At 34.0% G+C, this 13,957-nt stretch overlaps 1 protein-coding gene across 1 annotated transcript in view; it reads right to left on the bottom strand.

Annotated features, from left to right (window-relative positions):
• The window catches only part of Ptprq (protein tyrosine phosphatase receptor type Q), a 217,497-nt gene extending 205,129 nt beyond the window's left edge, over positions 1–12,368 (bottom strand). The window contains exons 1-3 of the mRNA XM_033763494.1: positions 12,356–12,368; positions 11,275–11,405; positions 10,963–11,092 (exon numbers count right to left, since the gene is read on the bottom strand). Of these exons, the coding sequence (XP_033619385.1) occupies positions 10,963–11,092; positions 11,275–11,405; positions 12,356–12,368 (274 nt within the window). The remainder of the gene's footprint in view (positions 1–10,962; positions 11,093–11,274; positions 11,406–12,355) is intronic.
• Between the last annotated feature and the right edge of the window lie 1,589 nt (positions 12,369–13,957).

Genomic DNA, 13,957 nt, shown 5'->3' with positions numbered 1-13,957 from the left:
TATGTAACATATATGATCGAGCATATATATGTATACACGCTGTATATTGATTTACACATGCATATGTATAGAGATACTAACTTTTGAGTGGTAATATGTTGCTCACCTGAAAATGAAAATATTATGTAAAATTGAGCTTTAGATATAACCTTCAGGACTAGTACCTACTACCTCTCTTGTAGTTCGACATGCAGAAGCCTGAAGGAGAAATAAGCAGAAATCAATGAAGTCCCAAGTTTCTGGGCTCATGGGGACTCCCCAGTTGCCCAAGGGATGAGAAATATGCTTCTGCCCAAATTTTTCCCTCCAACAACATTAGGGCTCCATGTGTATCACTATCCTATTGAGAAAGCACATTAGAAAGATTAGTATCTTCCAGTTAAATGTATACTTCAAGCAACAGAATATTTGCTTAGTGCCTGTGAATGGTTAAGGAGAAAAAATGAAAATTGGAGAAAGAAGAGCAAAGAAAGGACAGCTCTGGAACCATCTGTATACCAATTTTGGTCCTGACAAAGACACTAGAGCCTCTCATGGGTCAAGAATGTCCACATAGAGTGGTTGGACTTGAATTGTCTTATTCCAAAAAGCTGGCCTCTGTGCTAGGAGAACCCAGCAATGGAAAGCAGTAGGGTGTGATGCCCAAGGAAAGAGGTGGACAAGAGTTGGAAAAGGTGAAACTGTGGCTTTGTCTGTCCTGTCGAGGAAGTGAGCAGTAAGTACAACCCAGGGGCCCTTCTACAGAATTCATGCATTTGCCTCAGCAGATGGCCAGGATTTGGAGGACTATTAAACATATGCCACTGAAAACCAGCCAGCGTTAGTCAGAGAACAGTAAAAACCAAGGAGAAAAAAAACTACACAGACACCTGAAATAAAAACTCTTTTAATTTTTGTTGAATGGATGAATGAATGAATGATGTCACGCTCCCTGCTAGTCTATCTTTTATCATAACTTGGGCCATATCAATCAATTCTTATTCACTAAAGCTTTGAGAATCAGCATTGTCTTTAGAAATTTTCAGGTAAGTACCCTGTTGATTCTAATAACCTGGAGAGTTTTTTAATCCATTCAAGGCTTTTATGACAATATTTATTCTTCATTCCATATTTCATGTTTAAAATATTAATTTTATCAATTATTTAAACTTTAGAAAGACAACTATTCTGTGCTAGGACTCAAACAAATTTCCTAGGCAGACATGTTTATCACTGTCTTTTAGAAAGAACACTTTGTAAGAAGAAGATAATCATGAGGTCTACAAGCTCATTGATTCAAAAGGTGTCGCTGACAGTAATCTGGTTTGTCTGACATATGAAAAGATAGGAAGAGTGAGTAGAATGCTGAGAACTTCTGGTATGAAAAAGGATGGCAGGAAAGGTATCATTCAATAGTAGGAGAATATACAGCAATCTTAATGGAGTGCTAAGTACAGATGCACAGTGAGTCACACTCAGGTATTAGTGAAAGGGAGAAGAAAAAGAATTTGTCTCTAGTGATTTAATCACACAATTATGTAACTAATTTTAATACAAAAATATAGAGTCCTCTCCACAAAGTATGTAAAGTATGTATACCTAATAGAAACCAACTGAAAAAAATTTTAATTTGTACTTTACTTCTACTTAAAGGGGGAGTGTGGGGACTCAAGATGATTAATTTTAAATGAAGAGAGAAATGATCCCGTTTATGCAAGAGCACTTCACTGAGCAAGCAGGATACTGTTTCCTAAATCATTAAATTTTAACAAATATTCTCATTGCTTAAGAAATACTCAGATAACTATTAGTGTCATAATGTGGTCCATAACAATAATATGAATCCTGAGACAAACCTTCCTAAAACGAGTTTCACTTAACAACAAGTACATAATTTCCAGTTAGTGCAAAATATATGTTCATGTAAATATAGCAAAAAAAGTGCAATTATACATTTTATCTAACAGAAAATAATTGTGTATGGCCTCTGTTAAGACCATTCCATTTGGCATTTGTCTTAGAATTTGATAATTGGGGCAGAGAAACAAAGGTAGAAATGTATATTTTACAATTGACCTTAAAAGTGCTTAGATTTTTTTCCTACAAAATACCTATACTGAATATAGCAATGGATTGAATCAATCTAGAAAGGATGGAATTTTTCACAAGTTATTTATTATTTATGATGTCCTGTCTTGAATGACATTTACAAATGACAAATAGAATACGCACTTCTGAGTTTGTGACCTTACTAGTGTAGAATGTCCTCTCCTCTATTCCATGAGCCTGAAACTTACATGCCATTCAAAGTTCATCTCAGGTTCAACTTTCCCATGATAATTATGTTCAGAATCTATATCTTTCATAATCACCTCAAGCATGTATGGGAAATCTGAGCATGTAATGTTCATTTATTCATCAAAGTATTGAACATACATTAATGAGAAAGCAATCTAGGATAGGAATGATATGGCAAAGATAGAAAAGGCTTCAAGCTTTAGGGAAGTTACCTTCCAATCTGCCAAACATGCCATCTCACTGAATTCTCTCAGTAAGTTTATAGATAATCACAATAACCTCCACTTGAAAGGTGAAGAAACAGGACCAAAAAAGAATCTCCCTAACTATTCCTGGCAGAGATGAAGTTAGAATTCAAAGCAAAGAATTCTGGGGCCATGATCAATCCTTCCATTACACCATACAGCCACCCACACCTGGTAAAATTACAGAGATGCTGAACACAGTCCCGTACATCAAAGTTTCAATGCACTGGGAAGTAGCACACGAGTCTGGAAGGAGGAAGTTGTGGACAAATAAAAGAACGGACTTCTTTATTCAGTACAAAAGAACTTCAGAACTCTGACCCTAAGAAGAACTAAAAGGTTTCCCAAGAAAATGGCATAGGAACGCTAGAGCTTCTACATCAAATAATAAGAATTAACATTTTAAAAATAGAACAAGTTAAAGGGAAGTTGCATAAAATCTCTGTAGAAAAAACAATTTTGGTGGGATCATAGAGCCTTCCAGGAAGAAGTGGGACCAAGATGAATACTGAGGGGTCAATTTTCACCATTCCTCCACTTTATCATTAAGTTGAGAGGACAATAAACAGCATGTGTAACTACGCTGTCCAATAAGTTAGACACTTACCACATGTGCCTACCGAGTGCCTCAATTCTGTTGAATCTAAACTGAGATGCATTTTAAGTATATTGTGGACACAGGATTTTGCATTATATGAAAAGTAATGTAAAATACCTGAATAATTTTACATTGGCAATAAATGAGTATTTTGACTACTGTGGGATAAAAATACATTACTAAAGTTCATTTCATTTATTTCTTTTTACCTTTTAAATGGTTATGCTAGAAATTTTTTTTTTTTGTTACCGGGGATCAGACTTGAGTCCTTGCTCTTGCAAGGCAGGCCACCAAACTGCTGAGCTAAATCCCCGGCCCCTAGAAATTTTTAAATTACACCTCACTCATTTGTGGTTCACTTTATGTTTCTATTGGACAGTGCTAGTTAATAACATAAATTTTCTTAGAGTTCATAAAATCTACCTGAAATGTGTAAGCAAGGGAATGTCAAACCTCTGTAAATATTCTGTGCCAACTACTTCAGTATTTCTAAATTCACATTAAATTCTTTCAGGTTTTAAATATGTAAGCCACTGTTTATTTTCATGCTTGGAATAGATTACACCTTCCGTTCCATTACGGTTCTGAGATTCTTTCAAAGGATATAAATCTCATTGCACACCCAGTGCTCATGAAATGAAAGCCAGAAATCTAATAGTTTGAAAGAATTACACTGTAGAACAAATATTTGGTGTTTAAATGAATTTCACAGCTTATCCATACTAATAAATGTTCCTTATCTTTTGAACTTTCAGAATGTTAGGAAAAACAAAATAGGAATTTCTGTTCTATTAAAAAAAAAACTATTATCAAATTTACTAACAGAATATTGCACATATATCACTAAAAGCTTAATTCTTCTGGAGAAAGGTAAAATTGATTGAAGTTAGCATCTATTAATCTAGTGAAAATATAAAATGCATGTGTCCTACATTATGATTGTTTCTAATGACCTTACGTTCGATACCGGCCCACTTTTTCACATTGCTAGAGAACTTTAAGATGGTTCAATGTTTTAAAGACCCTGAGGAGCCAAATGGAATTTATACTGAAGCCTGGAACTGCCAATAATTGGAATGGAAGGTTTTATTTAAGCCAGCTCCTTTTGAAATTTGCACTGGTCAAGCAACTATATTTTTAATACATATCACCCTCCTTCCTATTGTTTCTAGAGAAAGAGAATTTGTCAAATGAATGGAAATGTTTTTGTTTCAACTCAATTTGAATGCATAACTGGTACCTCCAGACTTAAAAAAGAAAAATCTCCTTTTGCTTTTTTTCTAATCTTCTCCTACAAGTAACTACAAATTATAATAAAGAGGTCAATTTCACTTTTTACTTTTGACTGAATCACAACTAGATATTTATTTCATATGCCCTTTCTTGGGAATTTATGGAGAAACTATTTTTCTCTATGTCTGATACTATAATATTTGTACTGGGAAACTGTATGGCATTTTTCTACGCATACTGTTTAGCAGAGATAGCCTTCAAAAAAAAATATCCCAATGAGTAGAAAAAAGAAGACAGAAAGAGCTTGTGTCAGGCCTCTCAGTGGCTTTAATATACCTGATTCCAGTTCTTCCAAACATACAGCTCTTTTCTGTTCTTGTTCTGCTTGAGATACTCTTATATTAATAAAAATACATTTTCCCTTTAGGGATCAAACTATTTCAGGTTGCTTACTGTTATTTGCAACTAAATCTCTGGACAAGATTGGCACATGGCTTATGGCATATCACCTAGTTTAATCTTCTGGAATCTCGGTATGGCAAGAGCTGACATGGCAGACTCCGGAACCACGAATCACTGATTTACTTTGTTTGATTTCCATTTCCACATATTAATCTCCACTGAAAATTCTAACTCTTTGAAAGTAAGGTATCAGTTTTCATTTGTATCTGAACACTTCCCATAACATCTCTGTACTTTCAAAGAAGTAAACAAAAATATGTTGGAGAAAAAAAGTTAAAGCTGTACAATGAGTTCTAAAACCACTCATAAAAAAATTGAAGGCAAAAAGGAGTGAAATAAAGACCCCAATATACTAAGATTGAATGAGAGTAGCAATGTTCTTTACCTGAAACTTTTCAAAGCCTCTCTGTGGCAGTTTCACACAAAAATGTGTTGTGTTCTCCTCCCCACAAATCAGAAAATCCGATGGAGGGTCTTTATCTAGAGCAACGAAATAACATATTGGAATAATAGTTTTAAAATACATATTTTACCATTATGTTACCTACTCTACACTGATAATGTTGATTCTAAACAGTAGTAAAGATGAGACAGAATAACTAGGTTTTTATTACTCAAATTTTAGCACCAGATAATCATGTGGGAAAAAAATTTTGCCAGCTGTTCCTTAGACAGAGGTCTACTATCTAGAATATATTAAGAACTTTAAAAAATTGGGCCTTCCAAATTTAAAGACCCAATCCAAAAATAGGCATCTGAAATGAACAGACTTTTCTCACAGTAGAAATAGCAAATAAACACATGAAAAAAAATGTTCAACATCACTGGTCATTCAAGAGATGCAAATGAAAACAATGCTGAGATTCCCCCTCACCGCATAAAGAATGGCTGCTATCAGGAAATCAACCAAAAACAAATGTTGTTGGCAGGGCTGTGGGGAAAAAGGAACTCAGCTCCACTGCTGGTCGGAGTGCAGACTGGTGCAACCATGGTGGAAATCAGTATGGAGAGACCTCAAAGAACTAGGATTAGAGGTCCCATTTGACCCAGCTAGTCCCCTATTGGGTATCTTCTCAAAATAATTAAAAGAATCATACCACAGTGATATATGCTCACCCATGTTTATAGCGGCACAGTTTGTAATAGCTAAAACTCAGAAACAGCCCAACTGCCCATCAACTGGAGACTGGATAAAGAAGAGATGTGTGTGTGTGTGTGTGTGTGTGTGTGTGTGTGTGTGTTTATAAAGTGGAGTACTACCAGTCATGAAGAATGAGAAATTAGAGACATTTATAGCTAAATGGATGCACATTGAGGCTATACTCTACAGTGAAATAAATAGGACACACTTGAGTAAATACTGAATAGTTTCTCTGGTGTGAGAAACTAAAAGTGTAAGTAAAGATCAAAAGGGCATAATAGATAATGTGAAATAGGAAGAAACGTCCAAGGAGGAAAAGTGGGAGGGGTTAGAGAAAGGAAAGAAAGGAATGCAATTAATATGAGAAAGGAAAAATGGAAACAAAAGTCTTTGTAAATAGGGAGATATGGAGGGATTGAAGGGAGGGCAGGGGAATGGGGAAAAAATAAGAACCAATATATATCATGTAAAGGTACAAATGTCTAATAATGAATGTCATTATACTGTACACCTAAAATGTACCAATAAAATTAATTTTTAAAAAGATATTTACAAAGTTCAGTCTCCATCTCCACAAGGACAGGAAATTATTTTTCTAGAAAGTCTCTTCTAATAATAAAATCATACAAATTAAGAATCTCCACATTTATTTTTCTCAAAGGAGAATTCAAAATGAAGTTATCCAACTGTGCTAACTTACAGTTTATCCACTGAATAAAGTAATATTATAGCCCCTTCCTGAAATGCACAACCTTTTTCATTTTAGCCACGTTAGCTAAGAGGATGCCAGAAATTTTTTTTTCAAATCAGTGACATGTGTATGTCTAATTATTATTTCAAATTAAAATATTCTATTGATTTCCTTAACTGTAATAAATACAATAAAAAGTTTTACCAGAACAATTTCATTTTTAAAATTCAAATTTGGTGTCTTAGGGTTTTGTGTGTGTCTGTGTTTTGCCCTATTTACATAATGATTTAAATTTAAAAGGATTAATCTCAGTAGCAGATTTAAACCTGTGTATACTGATCTATACTCCTTTTTATTCTATTCTGTGTTGCACATTCTCTTCCAACTGAAATTAATCATTCTCATAATATATTTAGCTTTATTTTGTACATTTATTAACATCATGTATGTTTCCAAATGGATTTAACATAGCCTACAAAGTAAGTTACAAAAGACCAAAAATTATTAAAACACAAAGGACAAAAGACAAATTCTAACATAGTAAGAATGGGAAAAAAGGATTGTCTAGGAAAATACATTTAAACAACAATATCATGAAATATGGAAAGTATTGTTAAGCCCAAATTAATAGGAGGAATTCCAGGTAGAAGAATAGTAATTTATAGAAAGTCACACAGCCAGAATTGTATAACATGGTGGTGGCCTATCTACTCAAGCATGATGGTTACAGGGCCGGGAATTTAGCTCAGCAGTTCCGCCACCTGCCTCACAAACACAACAACCAGAGTTCGATCCCCAGTACCAAAAAAAAAAAAAAAAAAATGATGGTTACAAAGTCAGAATTTGATGTTAGATAAATATGAGTTCAAATCTATCTTTTTGGGGGAGCAGGAATTAAAGATTGAACCCTGTTCACAGTAGACAAGTGCTCTACTGAGCTACAGCCCCAGCCCTCTGTGTCATTTTATAGAAGCTACTAAATTCTCTAATCTGTTTGCTCATTTGCAAGCTATGTAAAATTATGCATCTCATTATGATTGATGAAATAAAGGCTGTCATTTAGAGTTAAGTGATATAAGCATAGGAAAAGCTTAGCAGAGTGCCTGACAAAGACATTTAGGGTGTCACACTCAGTGTGATGACAATGGTGCTGATGGTGAGGATGGTGACATGGATGGCAGCTCAAATCTAAGCAATAACTAAACCTTCACTGATGTAAAATGAGTTTTGTTGCAAAAAGTGAAGCCTTCGCTCAGCTGTTTCTGATGTTTCTTAGAATGTCTTTATGAGAGACAGCAAAGTGTCATACCAGCTTCAGAGACAAGATGCAGGGTTAAAATTTCACCTTTGGTAATGAGTTAGGAACTCCCCTGAACCTTATCCTGCATGTGGATAAGCCTTTGCGATGTGATGTATGATTTAAGTACATAATACCACACCGATGTATAATACTTGCTCAAATTTTTTAGTTTATTTTCCAGGAGCTGATTTGCCTATTGCTACATTTTTAAGTCCATTCTCTTCTTTCACACGGAAACTTCTGATTTTAAACCCATCCCAGCTAAAAATATATCAGCATTTGAACACTTTCATGGAACTGGGCCACATATGTAAGGAGCTCTTCAGAATAATGGCATATTTCAGGGCAAGCATATATGTAACCAATACTCATAGAGTGCAAAGACACAAACTGAACACAAATAATGCAATCAAAATAGAATACCATCTATTTTCTCACATTCTATAGTTTTTGTTATTTTATTTTGTTTTGTTTTTTCTGATTTTTTTTTTTTCCTGAATCCACAATGTAGTTCAGGCTACTCTTGAACTATATAGCCTAGGCTGGTCTCAAACTTGCAGAGATCCTCCTGCCTCATCCTCTTGAGTGCTGGAATTATAGGCATATGCCAACAGGATTGGCACTCTATAGCTGCTTTTTCACAAAATGTTAATACATGTAGTCAGAGTATTAGAATAATAATGAGTATTTCTTGTCAATAACACTTTGGGGGTTCACAGTACTTACACTTTCTCAACTTCACATTTGATTTTAGTAAGATTTCTTTACCTAGGCAAAAATAGATTATTCTCATTTCTTAAGAGAGGAGTTAAATGTTTTGTCCAAGGCCACATAACTAATAAATGACAAGGGCAGGAATTTAATTCAGATATTCTCCATGTAAATTCAGTACACCTTTACTTTAAGCATATCATCAACCAGTTCATTCATCCTTAATTAGCTATTAGCTTTAAACACAACTACTTCCTTTTTCTTCATGAAAAGTTAATTAAATTTAAAATGAACTTACAAGTGCTAACCATGAGGACAGCAGGATGACTTCTTTTTAGTCCCTTGGGAGACACTGCACTAATTAAAAAGCCAGTCCCTAGATGAAGGCTTATCAAGGAAAAGTCACATATGGAAACATTTAGCTCAGAAATACTTCGAAAACTCCATTTTCTCACAATATCTTCAGAAGAACTTTATAAGCTTTGGTTTTTTATTATCTCTCAGAGTAATATTTGCCTTGCTTAACTGAGCACAAATGGTTAATCAGAAGTCATAGCTTTTACAGAGAAAGTTCATTCAAATCAAAAATTGTATATTATACATATAAACATGATAATATCCTGAGTTATTTCATTATTGCAAAAATAATGTTACTGCTGGTCGAACTTACTGATTGCATTGTAGGCCAATAAGTTGTCTTGAGAATTTTTCAAACGTCTGCTTATATTAGTCCATTAATAAAGCTTTCTAAAAAGTATGTAAATTGCTCATCTTGTGTTCCATGTAACTTCATATACTTTCTTTTTGCTTTTTCATATCTTTTGCTGGAAGCAAGATTTCTTTCTTGGAGCTTTCACTGGATATTAAAATAATGTACCCACCAAGAGATTTCTGCTGAAGGCTAACTATCAGTTCCTGCGTGAGCCTATACTATGGGTCTTAACTCAGATGCACTAGGAGCTGTATTGTTAAGAACATAGACAATGAAATCACATTTTCTACAGCAAAAAGATCTGCTTTAAAATAGCCTAGGAAAACTCAGAATTTGTTCAATTCTTCGCAAACTCTGAAGGAAACTAAGACATGCCTTTTGTTCAGCATGGTAGACATGAGAAGTTAAAAATAAAACAAGACAACTGGACCTGGTGGCACTAACCTCTAATTCCAGCAGTCTCGGAGGCTGAGGCAGAAGATCTGAAATTATGAACCTAACCAATCTAGTAAGACTCGGTCTCAAAATAAAAAGGACTGAGGTTATAGTTCAGTGCAAAGGGCCTGGGTTCAATCTCTAGTCGAAGGAGGTGAGAAAGGAGGAGAAGGAAGAGAAGAAAGAGGAAGAGGAGGAGGAGAAGGAGGCAGAAGAGAAGGAGGAGGAGAAAGAGCAGGAGCAAGAAAGAAGAGGAAGAAGAAAAGGGAGAAGTAGGGAGATAAAGAATCAGAGAGAATCATTTTGAACTCTGAACTAAAGCCAACGCATGCATGGGTAGTGTTGCACCCAGATTTTCTCTTTCCTTTAAAATGGAGGAAGTAAAATATATCTTGGTCTTGTGAAACTATCAATTTCAGAAATATTTTATTATTTTATTATTTTAGATACTCATCCTAATTAAATACCAAATAGTAATAAGGTTTCTCAGCAGGAAAGTTTAATTGAAATTTAAAAGTGAAATGCCCCCCTTCATTCCTGAGGAAAAATGTAAAATTAGAGCATAATGTACATTCTGCTTCTCTTTAAAACTCTTCCATGTATATAAAAGGAGCAAAACTGTCAGATATTCTCTCCTAATGTCATTCTTTATTAGTACAATAAAAGAATGCCAGCCACAACCAAGTTTGAAATACATAAATCAATGTTTCCACAGCCAAAACAGTTATTTTAGAATCGTTGGCAATTTTACTTCCCCGGGTATATGACAACTTCTATATTCTGCATACATTGTGCCCAATCATCTGGGATTTCCTATGACCACCATGAATAAATCACCATCTGCCACCGGAAGTATACTGCTTACACAGTAGAGTGGAACTTCATTGTCTGCTTCACTGAACAATGGAGAAATTAAAGCACAAATGGAAAATCTGGCAGACCCAGGAAGTTAGCAAGCCTACCGTCTGGCAAAACAGACACAAATGATACTGTGAAAACCCTTATTAGGGAAAACAGAAAAAGATACAAAAAAAAAAAAAACTAGTCACAAAGAAAAACTGGGCAGAATGAACTGTTTATTGAATCTTTCCTAGAAGAATCAAATCAATAACTAAATATTAAATAAATGCCTAAAGTACACATATTGGTTGGTTTACCTGTTTCCTTTTCTTTTATGTTAGAGGTACTGCCTTTAAAACCTTCTTTTTCAGTCTGATTTGAAAAGATGTACACTATGGCAGGATCCAAATTAGAAGATGTTGCTGTTTCTTGAACCACTCTCCGGACCTATCAACCCAAAGGAATAGATAACCTAGCATTCATTTAAGAAAAGCTCCACAAATGTATGTAGAAAAAAAAAAAAGGTGGGGGTTATTTAGTTTCACTGCTATCTACTATAAGAATGGAGTAATACTGGTTTCTGCATGAAAGACTCAAATTTAATTCCTCCAAGAGCCCCTGTAACATACCATGAAAGCAGCAGGATAGCTTTTACATGTGATTTCATAATGCTGGAAATTCCCATAAACTCGATTCCAGAGAATTTCTATGGACGAGCCTGTAACATTACCCTCGTGGACATCTGATGGTACTTCCAGACCTATCCAAACACATAACACACTTGAGTTAGTCTTGAACATTTTCTAATTGAGTTTCTCTGCTAATTTAGCCCTTCAAAGGAAATAAAAAGCACAATGAGGAAAAAAAGACAATAAAGTTTATTAATCAATCTGTCCTATTCTAATTAGAAATAGTTTTTTCACACATAATGTCCGTCTGTAAAAGGTGATAGCCAGTTGCAATACTGACAGCCACTTTAAATGCTATTATTCACAGCTAATTTGAATGTTGTGGCAAAAACTACTCAGGAGCAAATTCACAGGAGCAAAAACAATATTCAGAACAACAAAGAGATATTAAAGCCTCCTGAAAATATTAGCTTAAGCTAAAAGACAAAAGAAATATGAGGTCTACAAAAAGGAGTGAAAGAATCCCCTTTTTAACACATATTCACGAAAGCTAAAATAAATTTAATCTGATGATGTCTAATGTGCTGTTTTGTCATTTTAAAGATCCCACCTATCATAACAGGAAAAAATTACTTCAGAAAAGCTAGAAAAGCTCAGTTCTATAATATGATCTTATATATGTTTTGCTGATTTATATCGTATGATTTCTTTAGATGATGAACCTATAAATATTTTTAAACAGAAGAATATTTTTAAAATGCTGTCCACTAGGAATTATAAAATATAAACAAAGATGGCAAAGAATACAAATTAAAAAGTACACAACAACTCAAGCAAAAATAAAATACAAATGTACTGAGATGAGTATAAATATGCTAAAATGCCATCCAAAATCTGTGGTTTGTGACATCAATACGGGGGAATGTTATGCAAATGCACAGTTTAAACAGAAATGGAAAAGTTAAAGCTCTTGAGAAAGTAAACATGGTGACACAATGGTATCTGCAAAAGTTCACAGACAAGAGCAAATAATGCAGAAACCGGACATGTTGTAGACAGAATCATGTTTTTAGGACTCTACGTGATTTTTCCATGGCGTTTATTGCTGTTTACTATTCATTTCTATAACTACTAGATGGATATCTTATATAAATTTCATATATCCCAAGTATTCAAAATTAATATTTGTAGAATTTTTAAGCGACTTAAAGATAAATCAATACAAATCTCAAAATGTAATTATCTGGTATAAACAAATATTTTATATTAACAAATATTACTTGTAAATAGTCAAAGAGCTAAGAAAAATGTGCCCTAGTTCTTTCCAGACAAATAGCAGCACAGAGAGAGCAAACGAGCCTTAGATTACATGGATTATGTGCTCTGAGATGTCATCAGAGCCTTAAGACTGAAAAGATATATTCTAATTCTCATAATCTGCTTAAAATTAGTCACATTCCTCACCCAGATTAAGTCATTTGAAGTTTTGGTTATAATTCAAACATGTGCTTTGCTAACAGACAGATAAAAAATTATTGACCTGTTTTACAACGCATTTACTATATCTATCTCCTTGGGCAATGAAACATCAAACTCAAAAGTGACGCATGTAAAATTACAAAAGGTTCTTGAATATAAATGCATTAATGAATATATTTAATATGAAATGTTACACAAAACTGAAATTAAGCAAAAACTTATGCAAGTTTGAAAGTATTCATATGTTTTGACTGTAGGAACATAAAACACATTGCTTAATGTAGTCCGACTGATAATAGAAACAAAGAAATCATATTCTGTGCCAGGAATTATATCATTAACAATTATTTTACTATCACATCTTAAAATCATGGTTACATTTGGCCCTCCCTCAACCACAATTTGCATGTCACCAAATACTCCAGTGTTGAGCATTTGATCAAATAAGGATACAGAGGTACTATAACTTTCACAAAGAATAACAATTTGAACTGATTTGAGCTCTGAAAGATAAAAAGAGGTACTTATCATTAGTATTTCTTAAATTTTAAGCGTACTTTTCTCTTTCATCTGAAATATTCTAGAATTTGTGAGAATATCAATGTCTGCATTATCCCTATTTTTTCTATGTTGGGATAAGAAAAAAAATAAGATGATACTCAGAAAAATTATTTGTACATTTATATACTGAAAGTAAATAATTAACTTTCATTTTTGATTCTTAGTAATAGTCCCAAGAAACAAAAGAATTTAAGTTTCTCCTATTTTTTGCCTTTTGTTCTATTTATTAAATAAGTATTTTTGGGAGCCTATATAAACAGATGTGATCAAATAAAAATAAGACTTTAAGTTCCTAATTCCAAACAATAACCAAGCACAGGAGAGTCACTGATCACTAACTATAACCCCAAAATCATTAGACTGAGCTAGTGACATGTTTAGAGCAGAATAGGAAATTATCAATTCTAAGCAAAAGTAACTGCGCAAGCCTTTCTAGAATTTTTTTTCTCACTGAGTTTACTGGAACTTTTTAGTTATACAGTACAGTTATATTCATCATTGGGCTCTTGTACCGTTACATGACAGGTCTTGGCTCTAATTTTTTTCCCATACCCCTGCTCTCCCTTCACCCCCTCCTCCCTTTCCTATTTACAAAAACTTTATTTCCATTTTTTCATTTTCTTGGATTTTTTTCTTTTCCCTT

The sequence above is a fragment of the Fukomys damarensis genome, unplaced genomic scaffold (genome assembly GCF_012274545.1).
Source record: "Fukomys damarensis isolate Sample0158 unplaced genomic scaffold, DMR_v1.0_HiC HiC_scaffold_15, whole genome shotgun sequence".
In the NCBI taxonomy this organism is placed as follows: domain Eukaryota; kingdom Metazoa; phylum Chordata; class Mammalia; order Rodentia; family Bathyergidae; genus Fukomys; species Fukomys damarensis.
Note: the sequence above shows the minus strand (reverse complement) of the source record. Positions and strands in the feature narration are given on the sequence as shown.